At 44.6% G+C, this 23928-nt stretch overlaps 1 protein-coding gene across 1 annotated transcript in view; it reads left to right on the forward strand.

Annotated features, from left to right (window-relative positions):
• arap2 (ArfGAP with RhoGAP domain, ankyrin repeat and PH domain 2) overlaps positions 1-23928 on the forward strand; it is a 195775-nt gene that overhangs the window by 24364 nt on the left and 147483 nt on the right. The window contains exon 7 of the mRNA XM_056300208.1: positions 7204-7324. Coding sequence (XP_056156183.1) covers positions 7204-7324 — 121 coding nt within the window. The remainder of the gene's footprint in view (positions 1-7203; positions 7325-23928) is intronic.

A 23928-nucleotide genomic window follows, 5' to 3' on the forward strand; every position in this document is an offset into this window, starting at 1 on the left:
TGCACTGTCTGTCTGTATCTCGGTGGCCTCAGCCTCTGTTGTTGGCTTATCCCGCTCCCCACCAGTTTGATTAGATGCTGCCGTTGTGGTTGTGCCCTGGCGAAGCCACTTTCTAATATCCATCATCACCTAGCTAGCTCAACAGTTAACTCAATATCCAATTCAGCTGCCCAGTGAAATGTTTTGTTTTTGCAGTACATAACTTTTTGCCCTCCCTGTTCCTCCCCAATTGTACTTGGCCAGTTACCCTATTTTTTGAGCCGTCCCGGTTGCTGCTCCCTCTGCCGATCCAGGGAGGGCTGCAGACTACCACATGCTTCCTCTGATAGATGTGGAGTTGTCAGCCACTTCTTTTCACCCGACAGTGGGGAGTTTTGCCAGGGGGACGTAGCACATGGGAGGATCATGCTATTCCTCCCATCCCCCCCCCGAACAGGCACCCACTGACCAGAGGAGGCGCTAATACAGCGACCAGGACACATACCCACATCTGGCTTCCCACCTGCAGACGCGGCCGATTGTGTCTATAGGGACGCCCGACCAAGCCGAAGGTAACACGGGGATTCGAACCGGCGATCCCCTTGGCAACGGAATAGACCGCTACGCTACCCGGACGCCCCACAGTACATAACTTTGAAAGTAAATGCAATGGTCAAATTGACCCCGCCCTTCTATTGGGAAGGCCAACCCCAATTCAGTTTTTTTCAGATAGTAAAATGCGTACAACTTAGTCTACCTGTGATCTGTGCACTTCGACACAGCAAATTGGGTGAGCATAATGGAGGGGGCAGATTGTGTGACAGAATACGGATATAAAACTGAGGGGGCACAGTATTCTGAGGCAGCATTGCCCCCTTTTGCCCCCTTGTGGCACTGGGCCTGATTTCCCCTCCCTCTCTGTCTGTCTGTCTGTCTCTCTCTCCCTCTCTCTATCTGTCTATCTCCATATATACACTAAAGTCTCTCTCCCAAACCTGCAAACCCTGCCTATTTTTCTTCTTTACTGCCATGTCCTATGGGATACAACAGCACCAGGCAGAATTAAGCACTTAATCACAGTTGCAGTTGGATGGTCTCCGGGCTTGTGTGATGTCATCGGCGGAATAGCAGCAGTGGCGTGGGAGAGCGGAGGGATTGTCGGTCTCACTGCTCGCTCTCTGCCAACTTCGCCCCAACACAGCCCAACAGCCGCCCCCTTTCGGCAGATTTCGTCAACCCCCCCCCCCCGGATTGACTCGGGAGACTGACTTGGGGCCAAAAGTGCAGCCCTTGGGGCCGAGCAAGTGTCGTTGTGTGTGTGTGTGTGTGTGTGTGTGTGTGTGTGTGTGTGTGTGTGTGTGTGTGTGTGTGTGTGTCAGTACAAACACTACACCAAAGCTAGGTTGGGGAGGTGCTGAGAGGGATGAAGGGATGAGAGGATGGGATGGGATGGGATAAGGCTTGGTAATGGTGGTGGTGGTGGTGGTGGTGGTGGTGGTAGGGTGGGGGGTGAGGGAGAGGTGAGGGTTTTAGGATCAGGAATCAGTCTTTGGATGTGTCAGTCTCTCAGATCGTCTCTCTGTCTGAGGCTGCAAACCTCTTTCATGCCGATCCCGAAAGCTCCTCCACAAATTCTGCCGTCGTCTCTTCCCAGGGCCCCTGCGCTGGCACCCAATGCCCTGTGGAGTTTGTCTTGTTGTTATGGATGCTTTGTTCAGCAGAATTTTGTTTCATGTTCAACATAAAGGCCCTGTGGAGTGACAGGAAACGTTTCATGTCATTGAGAAAAGAACTGCGCTGACACCTAATGACCTTTGACCTACTTAATGTTAAACCAGCATTCTTTCATTTCTACCCCCAAACCTTGAAGAACAGAAATACCCAAAATACCAAGAGCCTAAAAAAAAATAAGTGTTCAAGAAATGACATGGTACCAGATCCACCTGGTAGGTTTAATGGCCGTGTCTGGTCCATACACCTGAACACACAAATGTTCTCTGGCGGGTGGCATCTCCCTTCTGGAAGCCATTTGTACCTTTGGCTGACATGCATCCCACAGTTAAAGGATAATTCCATATTTTCTAAAACCTGGGTGTTCTTTTCAGTGCTTTTGCTGTCATGCACATTTGTTTGTTTTTTTGTTTGTTTGTTTGTTTTTTTTCCCCCTTTTTCCGGCCAATTACCACACTCTTCCGAGCCATCCCGGTTGCTGCTCCATCCCCTCTGCTGATCCGGGAAGGGCTGCAGACTACCACATGCCTCCTCCAATACATGTGGAGTCCCCTGCCACTTTTCATCTGACAGTGAGGAGTTTTGCCAGGGGGATGTAGCACATGAGAGGATCACACTATTCCCCCCAGTCCCCCCTCCCTCCGAATAGGCCCACCGACCGACCAGAGGAGGCGCTAATGCAGCGATTAGCACACATGCCCGCATCCGACTTCCCACCTGCAGACACAGCTAATTGTGTCTGTAGGGACGTCTGACCACGCTGGGGGATAATACTGAGATTCGAACCGGTGATCCCTGTTTGGTAGGCCACGGAGTAGACTGCTACGCTACCCGGATGCCCTTCATGCATATTTGTTGCGTTATCATTTTGCTCAGCAGCTTCATTTTGGAGATTATGGGTACGGGTCCACCGCTGGACTCAGCTTTACAACTCTGTCTTATGGAACAACTTAACAGGAGCGTCACACACATCTCACTAAATACAGTTTAACAACGCGATTGCCTAAATTTCATATTTTGAAATGAAAAGAAAAATGCAAATATCAGTGTTACACCACGTTGCTGATCTACTTCCTGGTTCACCCTGCAGGAAGTATCAGCCTATACTTATCGTAGGTAGTAGTAACCATCCATAAACTAGCCAGCCAGCACAATAGAGAAGTCATAGATAATGGACAGTCATGGACACAGTCTGACTGAGACACTGGGGTGGGGGTGGGGGCTGTTGTTTAAAGGACATGTGTAACACTCCTGTTCACTTGTCCCATAAGGCACGGTTGTAAAGCTGAGTACAGCAGTGGTCCTGTGTCCAAAATCTCCAGAAAGAAGCCATCAAGTAAAATAACACTACCAACATGCATGAAGCCAAAGAGCAGGGAAATAAGACCCAGGATCACCCTGGAGTTATCCTCTAGTCCATTTCCAAAACTTAATTTTCAAATTTGCATAAGGGTCTATTCAAACTTGAGCATGAGCCACGTGAGCTTTATTTATAGAAGGAGCGGCAGCCTTGGCTAGCAACTCTGTTTTGTTTTTTATTTATTTATTTGCACGTTTCGAACATAGGGAAACAAATGGCTGTCTTTATGATTCTGATGAAGCATATTTTCCTAGAGGAAGAGGCTGTCAGAGCTCTCGGACCGTGTGCTGAGGTCAGCCTGATACCTGTATTCAAAAGAAAAGGGTATTTGGCTGAGGACTCAGTTCTGGGGATCATACAGCGCCATTTTATCCATATTTTATTATATTACAAAGCATCCCTTGGGGCCGCATCAGGATCCTTTGCAGAAGGGGTCCCCTGGACCCTTCGTAAACCCCTGATTAAAAAGATGTGGCGCTGTAAGAGCAGTTACACCGGTCAAACAGTAGGTGTCCCCATTCCTCCATTGAAAACCTGCCTGATTGGTAATTTAAGGCCCCTCAACCTCGTTGTTGGGTTGAAACTCGTTCCTTCCTCTTTACCCTCCTCTCTCTTTCACTCAACATGGTGCCTCTATTATTGTGGGCTTTTACCTCCATTGCTTTGCCTTAATTGGTTCCTGAATTATGCTGGGTTGTTTTTTTCTTTCCTCTTATTTCTTTTTTTACCTACACAAAATTGCTCAGCCCTGCATCAAGACGCGGCGGCGTGACGATTGTCAGAAAGAAAGAGGGAGAGATAAAAAAAAAAGTCAGGAGAAGATTGAAGCAACTATTATGAGAGGGAGTGGGGTGTGATTGAGAGTGATTTAGAGCAGGGCGGAAGTAAAGGGAGGAGGTCAGAGCGAGGAGGAATGAGAGGAGAAACGGTCTCGGCGGAGGGAGGTGAATCAGGTGTGTCCATTATCGGAGAGATGGCGAGGTGGTTAGGCCTCATTGCTCCCTTGGCAGTCCTTTGGGATTACTCCATAAATTGTGTGTGTGTGCGTGCCTGCCGAGTATTTACGATGCACAAACTCGCAATTAAACAACTCTCTCCTCCATGACCCAAGAACTAGAATTAAAACAATTAAATACTGCTAACCCACATTAGGCACAATTATCGCACTTAGCCACCAAACTCATTCAGCAGCGGGTGTCGACTGAAAGTGACTGGGAGACAGGTAGAGAGGGGGGGGGTAGAGAGAGAGAGCGGTAGAGAGAGATGTAGATAGAGTGGTAGAGAGGGAGGTAGCACGAGAGGGGGGAGAGAGGTAGAGAGAGAGAGGTAGAGCGGTAGAGACGGAGAGAAAGAGAGGTAGACAGAGAGAGAGAGAGAGAGGTAGAGAGGGGGGGGTAGAGAGGTAAAGGGGGAGAGAGGTAGAGACAGAGAGAAAAAGAGAGGTAGACAGAGAGAGAGAGAGAGCGAGAGAGAGAGAGAGAGAGAGAGAGGTAGAGAGATGGAGAGAGAGGTAGAGACAGAGAGAAAAAGAGAGGTAGACAGAGAGAGCAAGAGAGAGAGAGAGAGAGAGAGGTAGATGAGAGAGGGGGGTAGTGAGAGAGAGAGAGAGAGAGAGAGGTAGATGAGAGAGGGGGGGTAGTGAGAGAGAGAGAGAGAGATGCTCCAGCAGGCTAGCTGTAGATTAGGTTGAGCTGCTTCCTGCCATTGTTAACATATTGCGTTAATATGAGTGGAAAGACCCCTCGCTGACCCTCTTAGCCTCTTAGGTGTCTTCATTTCTGCCTAATATCTCTCCACCGCACACCTCCTATATGTTCCTCATAACGGTCGAGTCCTCCAGCAGGCCTTAATGCATCATGCGGCCTTTCTCTCCTCCTCATCAGTATGGATTTTAATTTAGCCCGTCCCTGTTTTCTTTTTATCTTGCTCCTTCTCTTTCGCCTTTTCGTTTTATTTCTTGCACTTCTTTCCTCGGCTTTTCACACAAACCCAATTTCTCTCTCTTGTCTCAATTTCAGGCTTTCTTCCTCCACCCCCCCCCCTCCTCCCTCACTCCAGATCCCTAACTGACTGTGCCGGCTGGTATTTTTGGCCATACAGTATCCAGAAATAGGCTTTTCTTGGATGGCAAGGTCACCGGCTTAATTAAGAATGGCAAGAGGGAGTCAGACGTCCACTTCCTCTCTCTCTCTCTCTCTCTCTTTCTCCTTCTTTCCTCCTCTCTCATCTTCCAACGCTAACTGCCTCCCGTCTTCGTCCAACCCTCGCCACAGTTCAGTATAGTAGGCCTGTCTCGGGTAGCCGTTATCGTGGCGGCAGGTCGCCACCGCGGCGAATCAAAATTCAGGTCAAGCCCATTGGAGGGCAACAGAGGGAGAGACCAAAGAGAGATGTCCGTTTTCGTCTTCGTATCGCCGCACTTTGCAATGATAATGACACCATCAAAATGAATAATGCAACGTCTGCAATAACCCCCCCCTCCACTTTTTCTTTTTTTACTCTCCTTTTTTTTTCTTTTTTTTTTTAAACCAGTATTTTTCACGCCACTACAGAGGCGTAATGTACTGTCCCCTAGTTCACTCTGCTGGCGGAACATTACAATATGAGATGTTCTTGCCGTTTTTTTTCTTCCTCACCCGACTGCTTTGAGGGCATTTCTCTGTTATACTTGCAGCATCAGGGTTTGAATACTGATTCAGTGCTGGATATATAGATTTTTCACTCTTTTTTTTTTGCAATTCTAGAATTGGGAACAAAAATATCCGGGTTTCGAGACTGTTTCTGCACCCTCTCCTTTTCTCTCTTTGCATCGTGGCAATGACCCAGTACTTTTATTGCCATTGTCATGGGACGCCATGAAAAGAGGGTCACCAAATCCTCCTGTGTGCACCATGCTCATTATTTGGATGCCTTGCAAGAGTTGCAATGGGGGAATGCAGGGCTAATGAAACACTACCCACAGCCAGTCCCCTCCCACCCACACCCCCCCCCCCACGAGCACTCCCTGTTCTGTGCAACCGTGCACAGTTAGTTCCCCATTATTCGGTGTGCTTTTATGAATATGCCATACGATTATTTTCAGCTTTTAGATTAGTTTTAGGAGCCTCCAAACTTCTGAACTTGGTGGTCTACTCTGGCCGTGGCAGCTATGATTAAACTGGAAAGTAGGTTCATCTATTCGGGCCGTCTCTTTCACGTTCCAGTGTTTGCATTATTTGTTTACCCGTTCACATTGCATGCAATTTTATTTATCTTGTTCTTTTTTTAATTTTAATTTTTTGGATTATTTTCAATTTTGGTCAGCAGAGCATGCATAACTGTTGAGTTGCTAAACAGTATTCATCTTTTGCTGATCACCAAAAATGAGCTTACAGCTAGCTATCGGTGCCATGACCGAGTCCGACTGTGAGGTTTATTCACACCAAAAGTCGGTTGTCCGGGTAACCATTTATCAAAGTTATTGCCCGAGAGGGACAGGGAAGCTATTTCTGTAAGTAAATGTGATGCGGAATTGATGGGTTATGGCTCTGGTTTGATGAGGACGTCTGTCAGTTTGGATAGTTGATGGTGCCTCGAAACTGAGCGGGATCCGATGAGCAGCTGAGGGTAACAAAAATTGTTGAGTTACACATCTGTTGACGCATGTCATCATAAGAGCGACTCCACAGCCGCAGATAATGGGAACATGCATGGCGCCCAGTAACATCATTATTGGGCTTTAACCCTTTGTGTGTGTGTGTGTGTGTGTGTGTGTGTGTGTGTGTGTGTGTGTGTGTGTGTGTGTGTGTGTGCGGTTCCTATCTGGTATTTGATTTTGCACATGTAGCTTTCCTGCATGTTTAATCCATATGTTTACTTTTCTGTCCCTTTGGTAAAAAATAAATAAATCTGCAACTAATGATTAATTAACCTATCGATTTTTCAGTTCATCGATAAATCATTTAGTCTGTTAAGTCAAAAAATGATGAATGCCCATCTTAAGGTGCCATAATCCAATGTGACGCCTTAAAACTGTTTACTTAGTCTGACCAACAGCCAAAAAACCCCCAAAACTGACGATGAGTCTGATAATTCTCTCTCTCTCTCTCTGTCTCTCTCTCTCTCTCTCTCTCTCTCTCCCCTCTCTCTCTCAGGACATGTACTCTAAGGGTATGGTTTTGGCCAGTGCTTTCAAGCAGGTGAGAGGACTCGGGGACAACAAGTTTGAGGTGGTCACGTCCCTGCGGACCTTCATATTCCGAGCAGAAAGAGAAGGTAAAACGAGTGTAGTCCTGCACTCTTCTACCACATTCTCGCCCTTCCTCCTTCTTTCTTCCTTCAAACACTTGTCACTACCTCAACCAGAGGCTCGCTCTCTCTCTCTCTCTCTCTCTCTCTCTCTCTCTCTCTCTCTCTCTCTCTCTCTCTGTGTCAAATCAACTCAGTTCAACTTTTTGCCATGATCAAAAATGATCCATTTGTTTTTACTCCTATCCTAGGTGCATTTACTGTATTCTTTTTTTCTATTATTATTGCCATCCTTCTTTCTTTGCGCATTTGTTTCAGTCTTTGCGTTGTGTCTTGTTGTGATGATTAGTGAGGTAAACGTTTGATCTCGCTGAAAGAAACCACTTGTTAGTATTGGTTGTTAGCCACCGAGGCCCCGCAGCAGCAGCCCGTTGGGGGAAACGAGGCTTTTACACTCTGAGATGCATCCGCGTCAGTCTGCTGCCGTCGCCTTGGTTAAGCGTGAAAGCCTGTGCGTGCATCTGGATGGCGTGGTATCCGAATGATATCCGGTTTAGCGTTGGAGGGTGGGTTCGGCTGCAGACTTGGAGCGAGTAGACAAACATATTGCTTGATACTTGGTGAAGGAGAAAAAAAACAAAAACAAACAAAACAAGCATATTTATAAGAAGTTTACTGAAAGGCTCGCTGCGGTGCTTAAAAATAAAACAGCGGTTCAGTGAAGGGACCAGTGTTTTGATTTCAATAATTGCAAACAAGACTGGTGAGTATTTAAACATAACTTTATTTTCCCACCTGCGAAATCTGGCGTCTTTCCTGCCAGTCTAATGTTCTGCAAAGGCATTTATTTAATTATTTATTTATTAAGTTAGTGGGTTAGTTAGATAGATAGATAAATAGATTTTCCTCCCCTTTTTCTCCCGAATTGTACCCGGCCAATTACATCATTCTTCCAAGCTATCCCCGTCACTGCTCCACCCCCTCTCCCGAGCCGTGGAGGGCTGCAGACTACCACACGTCTCCTCCGATACATGTGGAGCCGCTTCTTTTCACCTGACAGTGAGGAGTGTCGCCAGGGGGACGTAGCACATGGGAGGATCACATTACCCCCCCCCCCCCAGTTCCCCCTCCCCCCTGAACAGGCGCCCTGACCGACCAGAGGAGGCGCTAGTGCAGCGATCAGGACACATACCCACATCCGCCTTCCCACCCACAGACATGGCCATTTGTGTCCGTAGGGACATCTGACCAAGCCAGAGGTAACACGGGGATTCGAACCACCGATCCCCATGTTGGTAGGCAATGGAATAGACCGCTATGCTACCCGGATGCCCTCTGCAAAGACATTTAATTGTTATCTGACGCATCCTGAAGATTTCCATCCAGTTTCTCTGGCCGAAGACAGTGTTCACTATGCAATCCCACCAAATGAAGCATCGCCCCTTCACCCACAGCCCTCCGTCTTCATGGGCACGAATAATTAATGGAACATTTTTAAAAGAGAATAATTATCCCCTCCTCGACCTTGTCTTTTGGAAAAGGGCCCGGGATTGGTACCAAGATGCAGCCATGTTTACAAAATTGATCTAATGAGTAACCGTCATGCTCTTCCTGGTTTTTGCCCTGTTGGTTCAGTTCAAGTGACCAAGGTAACAAGTCATTTGCTTGAATCCCAGAATTTCAGGAATATTCCAGAATAGTGGTATGGATGCTCTGCATGGATCCTGATCATTGATCTATTATAACCTCTGGGTTGATAGCGTAATGACAGAACAGCCCAGTATGGTTGAAGCCACCATGACACCATTTGGTATTTCTATATTTTGATATACTTTATTAATCCCCAAGGGGAAATTATGCTCTGCATTTAACCCATCCTAGCTGTGTAGCTAGAAGTAGTGGGCAGCTGCCATGCAGCACCTGGGGACCAACTCCAGTTCGTCTCGCCATGCCTCGGTCAGGGGCACAGACAGGAGTATAAACCCTGACATGCATGTCTTTTTGATGGTGGGGGAAAACTGGAGCACCTGGAGAAAACCCACCGCAGACACGGGGAGAACATGCAAACTCCACACAGAGGCCGACCTGGTATGACTCCCCAAGGTTGGATAACCCCAGGTTTCGAACCCAGGACCTTATCACTGTGAGGCGACAGCGCTAACCACTGGACCACCAGTGGTTAGCATATGTTTCTGGTTGTGATGTTATTTTTTACGTGTAAACTGCATGTTTTGAGATCTGATGGCATTAACAGCAGCGCAGTGGCCCGGTGGTTATCACTATTGCCTCACAGCAAGAAGGCCCTGGGTTTGAACCTCCGCCCCCCCCCCCGTCCCAGGTCCTTTCTGTGTGGAGTTTGCATGTTCTCCCTGTGTCTGTGTGGGTTTCCTCCGGGTGCTCCGGTTTCCTCCCGCCATCAAAAAGACATGCCATGTTAGGGTTAACATTCCTGCCTGTGTCCCTGAGCAAGGCAATGGAAGGAAGAACTGGAGCAGGTCCCCAGGTGCTGCAGCTGCCCACTGCTGCTATACAATAGGATGGGTTAAATGCAGAAGACAAATTTCATTGTAACCTACAATGACAAGAATAAAGTGGCTTTCTTTCTTCTTCTAATAGCACATGATAGATATATTAAGCACATTGACAACCGCAGTCGTAATTGAATGCTAACCTAGCAGGAAACAAGTTGCTGGCAATGTCCGTCCATTTATTTGTGTATGCTACTGCAACACTAACATAGGGAATACCAAGATGGCGTCACGGTGGCTTCACAGATTTTACTCCATCATCATTCCAGAGCTTAGTATAGATCAGTGATACAACATCCATGTGGGTGCAGTCTGCTTGGACCAAAGTGGACAAAGTGTGGAAGCCCTAGAAGACAAGTCAAGTCAGATTTTGCTTGTATAGCCCTGAATGGCAGTTTATTCCCAGATGGCTTCACAATCGCATTACATTCTCAAACAAGTAAAAAATGCAATTTCTGACACCTTCTGTCCTCCGACCTTCAGTTCGGATGAGAAAAAAGGTCAACAGGAAGAAGCTTATCATGAAACTCTAGTGTTTGATTAAACAGCGGTATCTCGGGCACGCTATAAAAGCTATGATTGGTGATGGTGGCCCCGGAAGTTTAATTTAGCAAACCTTTGACCAGAGGGTTATTTGTTCGAATCCGAATTTGCAAAAGTCGGAAGCAGGAAAGGGAAGAAGTCCAGCTCTAGCCTCTCCGGGAAAAGGCCGACTAACCCTTCGTGTGGAGCTTCTCAGACGCCGGCATTTGGAATAACATGGCAGTACTTTCCAGATTCCCGGTGTTCATGGAGCTCACTGATGAGATGTGATCAGAGTATTGCTTTAAGAACGGCCTGTATGCTGAGCAAGTCTTTCCTGGGTAAATAAAAGTGGGAGGAAAAGTAAAAGCTGTCATCATCAGAGGCACTGGGAACGGAAGCATATCTGGAGAGAATTAAACGTCTTTGAGTCCTTCAACAGAGCTTACATACGGCACTTTTCTCATTTGAAGAGTATTGCAGCAAAACAAGATTTGCCACCGCTTGAAAAAAGAAAAAGGAACGTTTACTTGCAAAAGTGACTGACAGCACAAAGATACAAGAGAATTATCATGTTTTGGTATTTCAGTATGTAATTTCAGTCCTTGGCTAAGAAAACCACAACTTTGCTTTATGGAGCCACTTTATTTGAGTAATATAAGGATTTATAGGTGTTTTTATTGAGAGCTTACAGAGCAGATAGTTGCACACTTGTTGAACGGCCGCACAAAACCAGAGTGTGAATGTAATTACATACATATTACCGTTGGATGTACTTGAATACAATTTTTGTAGTAATGCTGCAATTTAGGGCGGCACGGTGACGCAGTGGTTAACGCGGTACCCTCACAGCAGGAAGGTGCTGGATTCGAGCCTAGGGGTAGTCCAACCTTGGGGGTCATCCCGGGTTGTCCTCTGTGTGGAGTTTGCATGTTCTTCCTGTGTCTGTGTGGGTTTCCTCCGGGTGCTCCGGTTTCCTCCCACAATGCAAAGACATGTAGGTCAGGTGAATCGGCCATACTAAATTGTCCCTTGGTGTGTGTGTGTGTGTGTGTGTGTGTGTGCGTGTGTGTGTGTGCGCGCACGTGCGTGTGTGTGTGTGTGTGTGTGAGCCCTGTGATGGCCTGGCGGCCTGTCCAGGGTGTCTCCCCGCCTGCCGCCCAATGACTGCTGGGATAGGCTCCAGCATCCCCGCGACCTTGAAAGCAGGATAGGCAGATGGATAATGGATGGATGGATGGTGCAATTTAGGGAGCTTTCTATGTCTGTAAATTCAATTTAGATTTTTTTTTTTGGGGGGGGGGGGATTTTCCCCTTTTTTTCTCCCCAATTGTATCCGGCCAATTATCCCACTCTTCCGAGCCATCCCAGTTGTTGCTCCATCACCTCTGCCGATGTGGGAAGGGCTGCAGACTATCACGTCTCCTTCGATACATGTGGAGTCGCCAGCCGCTTCTTTTCATCTGACAGTGAGGAGTTTCACCAGGGGGATGTAGCACGTGGAGGATCATGCTATTCCCCCCAGTTCCCCCTCCCCCCCGAAGAGGCCCACTGACCGACCAGAGGAGGCGCTAATGTAGCGACTAGCACTCATGCCCACGTCTGGCTTCCCACCCGCAGACACGGCCAATTGTGTCTGTCGGGATGCCTGACTAAGCCGGAGGTAACACGGGGATTCGAGCCAGTGATCCCCATGTTGGTAGACAACGGTATATACTGCTACACTACCCGGATGCCCCAATTTAGGTTATTTTTAAGACTTAACTTTGACTCAAAGCAGCACAAGATAACTTTTTGGGTTGATCTCATTAACGCCTTTTACGTTGCTGTCGCCACCTTATAGCATAGCAGCAAGACACGTGCATCTATCTAAAAGCCGTAGCTCAAAAGACTATCACAGAAGAAGAAGAGTTGTGTTAACAGACGAGGTAAAGTTAAGTTGATGTACTATGTGCACCATAAAGCAATCCCTATACTCCCGGGGAGGTTCGGTGTCCGCTGACTTCCACAAAAATCTTCCACAACAAAATGTGGAGTTACATTATCTGTGAACATATCGGCTCTATTTTAATCTCCGCCCGACCTTAAGACCTCTCCCACCCAGTCCCAGGGTTGGATGTTGAATACACGGGACACTGTCAGTAGAGTGCATCAATACATCGATGACTGTGTGTGTTTCTTTTTCTTTTCTTTTTTTTTGTGGTCCATTTACAAATCACAGGTCCCTGTTAGTGTCATTTATCACCCTGTCTGCTAGCTGATCCTCATATGTCACACTCACCCATCTTGACAGATCCAAGAGGAGAGACTATGGGCCGCCTCATCACAAGGCGGCCCCAAACGGCCAGGGGTCCATGGAAAGAATTTCTACAGAGGTAGCACCTCCATCAGAAGAGAGGAGGAGGAGGCAAGAGAAAGAGAGAGCGAGAGAGTGAGAACTTGGCCTCGTCACCTTATGCATCTTTAAACAGGCCCACTCGCCTAGCAGTGGAGAGTCATCAATCTTTGGGGAAAACACTTGAGCGAGCGAGAGAGAGAGAGAGAGCATGGAGAGATGAGGGAAAGGAGCAGTTGGAGGGGATTAGTGAGCTGGTGCATTAGGGGCGAGAGAGAGAGAGAGAGAGAGTAAATGATGGAGTGATGGTCAGAGGAGTGTGTTAAAAGGCAACAGACGGTGGACTTGGACAGACGTACAGGGAGCAAGGGAGGGAGTTGTGAGGAAAATAAAGGAAAAGGGAGGGGTGGAGAGAGAGAGTAGGAAACCAAAGAAAGGAGGACAGGCAGTTTCTCTGCGAAACAGAAACAGATAGGCAAAGGGGCAGAGACGGGGGAGAAACGAAAGAGGGCAGCGGGAGATAGAGGGGAAGACAGCGAAGCCGGAGAGGGGGAAGAAGAGGAAGAAGGGAGTGAATAATTGAAGGCCACCGGAGAGAGTGTGCACACAGCTGTCGGCTCCTTCAGCACTCGGTCCACAGGTGGCCTCTTCCCTCAGCTTCTGTCAGCTGGAGAGAGGAGAGACGGAGCGAAGAAACAAAGATAGAGACAGAAAGAAGATAGATAGATAGATAGATAGATAGATAGATAGATAGATAGATAGACAGAAGAAAGAAGGATGGATATTGGTGGAAAGAAGAAAGAAGGATAGAGAGAGATGAAGAGAAGAAAGGATAGAAGAAAGAAGGATAGATAGACAAAGGAAAGAAGGATAGAGATAGAAAGAAGGATAAAGAGAGACAGAGAAAAGAAGGATGATAGACTGAAGAAAGAAGGATGATAGAGATAGAAAGAAGAAGGATAGAGAGTCAGAAAAGAAAGGCTAGATCGACTGATGAAAGAAGGGTGGATAGAGATAGAACGAAGACAGATAGACAAAAAAGAAAGGATAAATAGACTGAAGAAAGAAGGATGATAGAGGTAGAAAGAAGAAAGAAGGACAAAGAGAGACAGAAAAGAAAAAAGGATAGACAGCAGAAAGAAGGATGGATAGAGGTAGAAAGAAGGATAGAGAGAGACAGAAAAGAAAGGATATACAGAAGAACGAAGGATGGATAGAGGTAGAAAGAAGGCTAGAGAGAGACAGAAAAGAAAGAAGGATAGATGACTGAAGAAAAAAGATGGATAGAGATGAAGAGAAGAAAGGATAAAATAGATTGAAGAAAGAGGGATAGCTATAGAAATAATGATAGAGACAGGGAATAAAGAAGGATAGATAGAAGAAAGAAGGATGGATAGTGGTAGAAAGAAGAAAGAGGGATAGAGAGAGATGGAGAGAAGAAAGGATAGACAGAAGAAAGAAGGATGGATAGAGGTAGAAAGAAGAATAGAGATGGAGAGAAGAAAGAAGGATAGATAGAGGAAAGATGATAGGTAGAGAGCCGAAAGAAAAAATGATAGAGACAGAGAAGAAAGTAGGATAGATAAAGAGGAAATGGAGAAGAGAGAAAAACAGAGATGAGATAAGAATAGACAGTGGAGAAAATAGTAAAGAAATTGAGTAGAAAGAAAGATAGAGGCAGAAAAGAATAGGGGGAGAATAGAGATGGAGAGGAGAAATAAAGAGATGGAGAAAAGAGAGAGAGGAGAGAAGAACAGATGGGTGGGGGTCCGGGCCAAACAAGGAAGAAAAGACTATAAAGGAAGGAAGGAAACTTTGAGAGGAAAGATGGTCTCGGTGTCAAGTGAGGGAACGAGAGATGAATGCAGTAGGAGAAAGAGAGAGAGGGAACAGGATTTATTGCGGTGGGGGGGGAGTGATGATTATTTATCTTCCATTTGTGATGCTTGGCCCAATGCTTTTCCACACCTCCACCTGTAAAGCACTGTGGATTTATGAGCGATAGACAGCAAAGGAAACGTGTAGAATGGATAGAGGAGGAGGAGAGAGAGAGTTGAACTTGGCGGCAGATACATAGTACTGTATCAAGTATTTACACCGTGTCACACTTTGACAGGGGTCAGGAAGTGGACTTAATCGGTCTGAGCAGTCCGGTAATGTTTTTATCTGTAGTTTGGAGCTTTTAAAACCGTCATATTATAATAAAACTATTCATTCTCTCCGCTGTTTTAACGTGAGGGGTGTGAAGAATGGATGCCTGATGGAAATATATGTACATAAAACCCATGAGCTGAGGAAACAGGGCACACTTTCTTGTGTGTGTGTGTGTGTGTGTGTGTGAGTAAAAACACTGTACCAAAGCTAGGTTGTGGAGGTGTTGAGAGGGATGAGAGGATGGGATGGGATGTGTGATGGGGGGGCATTAGCAAAAGGCCAGGGGCCTCATGTATCAATCGTTACTATGGGCAAATTTGTTCTTACATGCCCATGGAATTTTTTAGCCCTTAAGATTGTCCGACAGGCAGTAGCAAAGCATGATGGTTATTTGTCATTCCTCCCTCCTAACATCTATTGTCTGCCTCTTGCAACGAGCAATCACCTAGGCCTGCAAAGACATCAGTGCAGAGGTGTAAAAACCAGGTCCAGAAAGTAAATATCCAAACCGTGTATTTGCTCCAACCATGTTACTAAACCAGCTGATTTCATTAACTAGTTTTCCCTACCTAGTTGAGGAGTGGTGTTGACTAGAATCTGCTGGTGTAGTGCACGAGTAGAGAGAATACATGCTTTGGGCTTTTACTTTCTGGACTCTGGTTTTTACACCTCTGCATCAGTGTTAGCCAATCGGCGTCTAAAATCGGGTTACCCAGGTTCTATACTGGTCTCTGAGTCAAACGTCAGGGCTAAAAAATCCCATGGGTGTGTATGAAGAAATTTCCCCATGGTAACGATTGCTACATGAGGCCCCAGAACCCTCCTTACATGTGTTTGCAAGTTTGTGTGTACGTATGTTGTTGTGTTTCTCTTTCATTTCTTCACGTCCTCAATGACAATTTTCTCTACAGAGAGTGTCACCAGCGATATGGACCCCACTCATTTTAACCCCCCACCCCCCCACCCCGCTGTCGTTCTCACCATGTTATCCATTTGGCTATCCTTTCAGATACAAGGTTGTATAGGTATTCTTTCATAGGCAACAAAGTTAGATGTCGCCACAATTCACGGCATAAAGGTTATGCTCATACATCTGCATACGTCTGTTATGCTCATACATATGCATGCACACTTAAGAGGAAGTTCACTGTGTAAGTGGCAACATATGTGCGAAACATGTACATGTGCCGAAAAGGCCCGATGTTCAACAACTCTTATGTTCCACTGTTGTGTTGGAGTGTTTGCATAACACTCAAACAGATGCGTTCAATCTTAAAATGAAAGTATATACGAGTACGTGCACAAGCCCACATTAATTACATTCAGCGCATGTCTGTAGGCCCCCCTGTTAAAACTGCAATTGCAGGGGCGTCCGGGCGGCCTGGCGGTTTATTCCGTTGTCTACCAATATGGGGATCGCTGGTTCGAATCCCCGTGTTACTTCCTGCTTGGTCGGGCGTTCCTACAGACAGAATTGGCCATGTCTGCAGGTGGGAAGCCAGATGTGGGTATGTGTCCTGGTCACTGCACTAGCGCCTCCTCTGGTCGGTCGGGGTGCCTGTTCAGGGGGGAGGGGGAACTGCAGGGAATAGCGTGATCCTCCCACGGGCTACATCCCCCTGGCGAAACTCCTCACTGTCAGGTGAAAAGAAGCAGCTGGCGACTCCACATGTATTGGAGGAGGCATGTGATAGTCTGCAGCCCTCCCCGGATTGGCAGAGGGAGTGGAGCAACGGTTGGGACGGCTCGCTGCTCCACCCGAACTTCCGATCCGGGATCGGAGTGGGGTGATTTGTCAAGTACAATTGGGGAGAAAAAGGAGGGGGAAAAAACAAAAACAAAACTGCAATTGTGCATTCCAAGAATGAAGCGAGGGCAAAGGAGAGAGAGACCAAAGAAGAGAGAGAGACAGAAACAAACTGAAATATTGAAACTTTCTTTAAACCAATGTAAAAACATTAAAATGTCTGTTGGGGTTCACTGCAAAAAGTAAGATAAGGCTACAGAAACCCCTCTTTTTCCCTATTTGACTTTGAAACCACAGAGCAATCAAAACTGGTTGAAAAATAAATGCAGTTCAATCTCACATACACACACACCTCTGATCCTTGAGAAGCTTTGAACCGTGTAGCAAGTTTGCACCATAAGTGTGTGTGTACATGGCCAAAAGTATGTGGACACGACTGTATTTTTTTTTTGAACAATGGAAAATTTTACAGAAAAAAAACTGGTATACAGTATTCGCACATATCAGGTTCATTATAATTATACAACTATGTCAAAAGAATACAATAACAGTATCAGACAGTTACAGAGATAAACAAATGATAATAATAACATAAACAACATAGAACAGACAAACAACAAAACAAAACCAGAGTACATATGTACAAATCTAAAATAATCAGATAGAGGTTTCAGGGAAAAAGTTTCATAGTAATTCAACAGCTTATTACTTTTTTTGTTTTGTTTACAAGGCTGAGAGATTTAAGTAAAGAGTTCAGTTCTTGGAGAAAAGGAGCGTTCTTTGGTAGTGATTTAGAGAATTTCTGTTTGTGAATGAAAAATTTTGCAGATAAAATAGAATTAATCAGATATTCAAGAGCACCATCTTCTGGATTATCATAGTAACAGATACTGTCTCTTATGTTAAAGGGGTAGACAGAGTTAGCAGCTTCAAAAAACGAGACTCTAGATCAGTCTAAAATTTATGGGATTTCTCACAATCAAAGAATAAGTGCGAGATGGTTTCTGTATTATGTTTACAAAAGGTACAAGAGATATCAGTGTCTGTAAACTGGGCAACAAAACAATTAGCAAGGTATATATTACGTAATATTTTGAAATGTATTTCCTTGGCCTTGTTAGAAATACAGTACTTGTAAGGTAAAAGCCAAGCCCTTCTCCACTTGATGTCCTCAATTTTAGACCTCCAGAAAAGTTCGCCTCTAGGTACAGTTTGGTTCTTTCTTTGAAAAGTTTGGCGAATATGCTTATTGTTACACTTTCTGTCTGTTAGTTCAATTCCATCCAACATCAGCAAAAGTTGTGTTATCTTATTTTCACTATAGCTCAAGTGGTTTTTCACAAGTTGAATTAACTCTTTTGGAATAGCTCGAGTTAAGGGATTAAATTCTCAGAAGGGAATAGGAAAACTGTACAGACAAAGCGTTGATGTGACAAGATATTGCCAAATACATCAAAAATATTGAAAATATGATTAATATCTCTTTGGAACCATTTAGGAAAGAATAAGGATTTGTTTCTGATAAGTATGTCGCAGTTATTCCAGAGAAAAGTTTTGTGGGGTGAGAAATTGCGGACATAAGACAGCTTCCAGGCTAGACGGGCTTGCTCATGGAATTTTGACAATTTGATTGCAATCTGTTTGACAAATAATTACAAATTAAAAGAAAAGAAAAACCTCAAATTTTCTTAAAGACATAATTTGGGATGAAATAGCAAATTGAATCGGGATTTTTAAGACACTTTTTTAACCAGTTAACTTTAAAAGTATTAACAGTATCAACTGTAGAACTTCAAGACCTTCTGCTTTACTATTGGAGAGTACACATTTTTTTAAGCTTGTGTGATTTATTCTTCCAAATGACATTTAAGAAAGTTCTAATTATTTCTGTGGCTGTAGAATCATTTACAAATAAAGATGGATACACAAAGTGAGACAGGTCCTCTGCTTTTGAGAGGAGAACTCTTACCTAAAATAGATAAATCCCTTTTGAAGCCAAATTTTAAAGATAGACTTGGTCTTTTTTTAATCTGTTTGAGAAATTTAGATGTTGTCTAGCTGTAAGATTTTTAGTTATATATGTATATGTATATATATATATTCCCAAATACTTAACAGGATCTTTTACTGGGATATTTTTAATTACAGAATCGTTACAATCATGCAGAGACAACATTTCACGTTTGGACACAATTTGTCGTAGACCTGAGGCATTGGAAAATTGGTTAACTAAATTAATAGGAGTTACTCAAGTGGTTCTTGTCCTTTAAAAACAAAGTAGTGTCATATGCCAGTTGTGAGATGTTTAACTCTTTACCAAAAATCAAAATTCCTTCCAAACTTCTATCATTCACGATATTAATTGATAATAATCCGGTGAGTAAAATAAATAAGAAAGGAGATTATAGGGCAGCCTTGCGTCACCCCTCTGTTAATCTGGAGTATTTTAGAGGTATTAAAGTTAATTATAACAGAACTATTAATATCTTTGTAAAACATGGACAATATCAACAAAGATATTTCCAAAACCAAATGCCTTGAGGGACTGTAAAAGAAATTTGTGTTCAATTTTGTCAAAGGCCTTATTGAAGTCTAAGAACAAGATAAGTGCTTTAGAATTTATTGCATCTGCATAATCCAACAGATCTAGTATGAGTCTTATGTTACAGCTAATATGCCAGTTTTTCATGTTCATGTTTGAGTTCCAACTATAATAGAGTCTAGCCCTCTGTTTAATCTGTTCGCATATACTAATGCCAAAATCTTATAATAAGTTGTTAAAAGAGTGATGGGACGCCAATTTTCGGTTGATAAGGGGTCTTTATTGGGTTTGGGGATAAGAGATATAATGCCTTGCTTCATTGTAGCCACCATCTCTCCCTGAGTGATGCATTCTTTGTACATACATAACCGTGGGTTTGAATAAGTTCAACGGATAAACCACTGATTCCTCGAGCGTTTTCTTTTTTTCATTGAAAATAACTTTTTTTTTAGTCTTGATGAAGAAAAAGCATGTGATCGGGTCAATTGGGAATGAAAGCTAATTGCATAGCTTTAAGTCTTAATATAATTTAAATGGGGGCATTATATAAAAATTCAACCCCTGTACTGTTGTTTTGAATGGAGAAATTAGCTATAGAGACCAAAACTGTTTTTTTTTTAATTTTATACCAGGCTGTAAAGTTGGGCATTTTAAAATGGAGGTCTTGGGGATTGACTCACTTTTGGAGCCAGCCTCAAGTGGCCATTTGAGGGACTGCAGTTTTTGACACTTTCGCATTGGCTTAATTTTTCACCACCGGAGGTTAGCGCTCGGGAGACACACCTTCTAATTAGTAGGTTTGGCTATGTCAGCCAAACCCATTGCTAAAAGGTGTATAAAATTGAGCATACAGCCATGCAACCTCCATAGACAAACATTGGCAGTAGAAAGCATTGCGCTGAAGAGCTCAGTGACTTTCAACATGGCCACACAAGCTCACAGGACAGGACTGCTGAGTACTGATCTGCGCATAAAAATTGTCTGTCCTCATTTGCAACACTCACTACCGAGTTCCAATGTGCCTCTGGAAGCAATTGGAACTGTTTGTCGGGAGCTTCATGAATTGGGATACAATGGCTGAGCTGCCCACACAAGCCGCCGCACACTGCCGATGGACTCTGGAGTGGTGTGGAAAAGCATTCTCTGGAGTGATGAATCACACATCACTGTCTGGCAGGCTGACAGACCAATCAGGGTTAGGTGGATGCCAGGATGCTACCTGTCCGAATGTATAGTGCCAACTGTAAAGTTTGGTGGAGGAGGAATAATGGTCCAGGGCTGCTTTTCATGTTTTGGGCAAGGCCCCTTGGTTCTGGTGAAGGGAAATCTTAATTCTACAGCATAAAATGACATTCTAGAGAATTGTGTGCTTTCAACATTTTGTCAACAGTTTGGGGAAGGCTCTTTCCTGTTTCAGCATGACAGTGTGAGGTCCATAAAGTGAGGTCCATAAAGACATGGTTTGCCAAGTTTGGTGTGGAAGAACTTGACTGGCCTGCACAGAGCCCTGACCTCAGCCCCATCCAACACCTTTGGGATGAGTTGGAACACTGACTGTGAGCCAGGCATTCTCCCCAATATCAGTGCCCGACTTCACTGATGCTCTTGTGACTGAATGGGAGTGAATTCCTGCAACCATGTTCCAAAATCTAGCAGAAAGCCTTCCATGAAGAGTAGAGACTGTTATAGCAGCAAAAGGGGGAACAACTCATCTCATTCCAAAACCCACGGTTTTGGAATGAGATGTTCAACAAGCTCATATGGGTGTGATATTCGGGTGTCTGCATACTTTTGGCCGTGTGTGTGTGTGTGTGTGTGTGTGTGTGTGTGTGTGTGTGTGTGTGTGTGTGTGTGTGTGTGTGTCCGTCTTTTGTCCAGTGGTTATTTTTAACAGTTTCTCCACACCCCCTCCACACTTTTCTTTCCGTACTCAGATTGACAGGTCGGCAGAAGAGGTGAGAGGAGGAAAAGAGGAAGGCCCTGAATAAAAGAACAGGCAAATAAGTGGGCACAGGACAGGTAATGGAAGTCAGAAAGCAGAGTGGGATCGGAACGGTAAAGCCTCATGATGTAAAGAGTCAGTCAATAATTGAGTAGGCCTTCCATTATTGATGCCTGCTCTTTGTGAATTCATAAGAATGAAGGAGGGGAGCCAAACCAGGAGAGCTGAGTCTGAGGCTGGGTGGCGGATATTTGGGAGCGGAGTCGGGGGTGGGGCAGCGTTGGTAAGGCTAGAGCTTCGATGCGGCCATATTTTATGCACGCAAGCACACACACAGAAGCGCGAGCTTGCAAGTGAGCACTTACCAACCCACACGAAGGTCAAGAGAGATTCAGAAGGAAAATTCAAGACAATGGAATGTAGACAACAGTTCAGAGGCTACACTCTTTGAGCAACCATTCACCTGACTGCAGAATGATTGACACCTCCCTTGGCCCCGCCCACTCATTGCTCCACAGAAGAAGATGGGGAAACTGTGTTGTAGACCTCCAGCTCACAGCTAGTGGCTAGGAGGTGTGGAGCAAAGAGGAATGGGCTTGCATCATGATAGGCAAACAGAGTTTGAATGCTACACATGCCAGTGAAAGTTATCAACAATCTGTTGTATATTTTTTCATTCCAAGGAGATGACACATGCCTCTGACATGTGTGCTCATGCAAGGTTGGAGCCAGCAAATCGCTGACATTAGGAAAAGACAGTGTTGTCAAAAGAAACCAAACTGGGCAATCAAACAAAATCATGTACACCGCGCAGCTGCTCAGATTCAGCTTTCAAAGTTTTCCTCGCTTGGAAGTCTAAAACTTCCAAATTTCAGCTTGCCACATACTATTTATCCTCCATTTCTGGCTCATTGTGAATACTGACTCCCCCCCCCCCCTCCCGCATTGTCTATGGCTGGAGGAGACTGTGATGAAGAGACTGTAACCACCAACACCATCGCTGGCAATCGCAGATGGTGTTTGACTTCAAATACCCAAAATAGTGCGCATTGAAATTTGGAGTGAAAACTAACATTGTCTTAATATGAACTGGGCAAGTGTTTGCAATCACAGCAAGAGCCGTGGCCAGTGTGTATCCTGGCTCATTAACATGTTTGTTTAAACAGATCATTAAAATGCAAAATATTGTGAAAGCAGATTAGGCTTGGCAGTAGGGGGGGAATTCTTCATCACAAATATGACCAACAAATGCCCAGGGCCACCATTATTTTCTGGTCTTTTGTTCGTCTGTGTGTGTGTGTGTGTGTGTGTGTGTGTGTGTGTGTGTGTGTGTGTGTGTGTGTGTGTGTGTGTGTGTGTGTGTGTGCACACATAGCCATTGCCAGGACATGATGGTGATCTCTTGTTGAGTGCACCCACAAGTTATCTGACTTGGGTTTGTTTAAGGCAGCGGCGACGGCTGTGATTGATGCTGATCCAAAATGAACATGAGGATGGTTGCAAGGATGTGGTTGAACGGCATCATATTTAGTCCCATTTTGTTAGACGATCTGGAATTAATGCCGGGAGAGGCCCTGAATAACCTGCACACACAGATCTTTAAAGGCGGCTCAAATGAGCGAAGGAACGATTTGTGGGGATTATGGAGAGTCGGAGCAGTTGGATGGTTTCCAGTGCTGATAGATTTTTTTTCCCCCGTTAGGGATGTTAAGATTTCTCTGCCAGCTCAAAACCACTGGCATAAAACTTCAAAGTTGTGTGCAAATCATCCCTATAAGAACAAGTTTGGCTTTGTACAGCAGGTAATGTGTCCCAGAAATTATGAAGATTGAATAACCTACTGACAAATAATCCATGAGAAATGATGATAAAGATATTACATATTATTTGATTTGCACTTCATTGAGAGCAAATCTCAGAGTGCAATAGAGCATTCAAGGTGCAAATAACAAAAACAAACCAAATGCATACAAAACAACGACAGAGTCACAAAAGGCCATATTAATACAGAAGGTTTCTCAAAGATGAATAAAAACCATCCACCTAAATCAAACACAAGGTTGAGAAACGGGCCAGCTAAATTATCTTCACTAGAAGCCCAACATCCAGTTTGCTATTGGCAAGCTCGTAATCATCATTACTTGGGTGCCCTTGAGCAAGACTCCAAATCCAAACCAGCTTCAGGGACACTTTTCTATGGTTGACCCTTGTTTGTGACTCCCCGCTCTGTCCTGGAGCGGGGGCAATTAGTCCAGTTCATCCTTTTTTTTTTGGAGGGGGGGATCAAAGGAGTATAATAATAAAATAAATCTAACATTCTCCACAGTAGAATGATTTCCTACACTCCACACCCGGCAAACATCTCACCATTTTAAAAGGACCCACGCCTACGATGTCAAAAGTTCATTTGATTTTGGTAATTCAATCTATATCATGTCAGCATTACACTCCTGTTTAGATGCATGATCAAGCAGTGGCGGCTGGCCAACAGAGGACGCTAGGGAGTCGCCCTCCCTGGTAGAGTGTTTTTTTTTCTTTTCAAAATAAACATTTTTAAAGTACTTAAAATAAACAATTAAGAATAACTGCTTATTTTAAGTACATGTATGTGAAAAAATGCAAAATAACGTGTAATATATATAATATAAATTGGTATGTTTGGGGGAAAATTAGCATCCTGTTCATCCCCTCTCTCTCAACATTTCTTCTGGGGTGATAGAAACATCGCCCAGTCAATGCAGCAGCACAGGCAATTGCTGACACAAGCTATACACTTGGTAACATAAATTTAGTCAATCAGCATCCTCAAATCCGATGCCTAAAGGGCGATTACTTTAGCGTCCCAAGCAGAGCCAGTCAGT

Source organism: Lampris incognitus, chromosome 20 (genome assembly GCF_029633865.1).
Source record: "Lampris incognitus isolate fLamInc1 chromosome 20, fLamInc1.hap2, whole genome shotgun sequence".
NCBI lineage: Eukaryota > Metazoa > Chordata > Actinopteri > Lampriformes > Lampridae > Lampris > Lampris incognitus.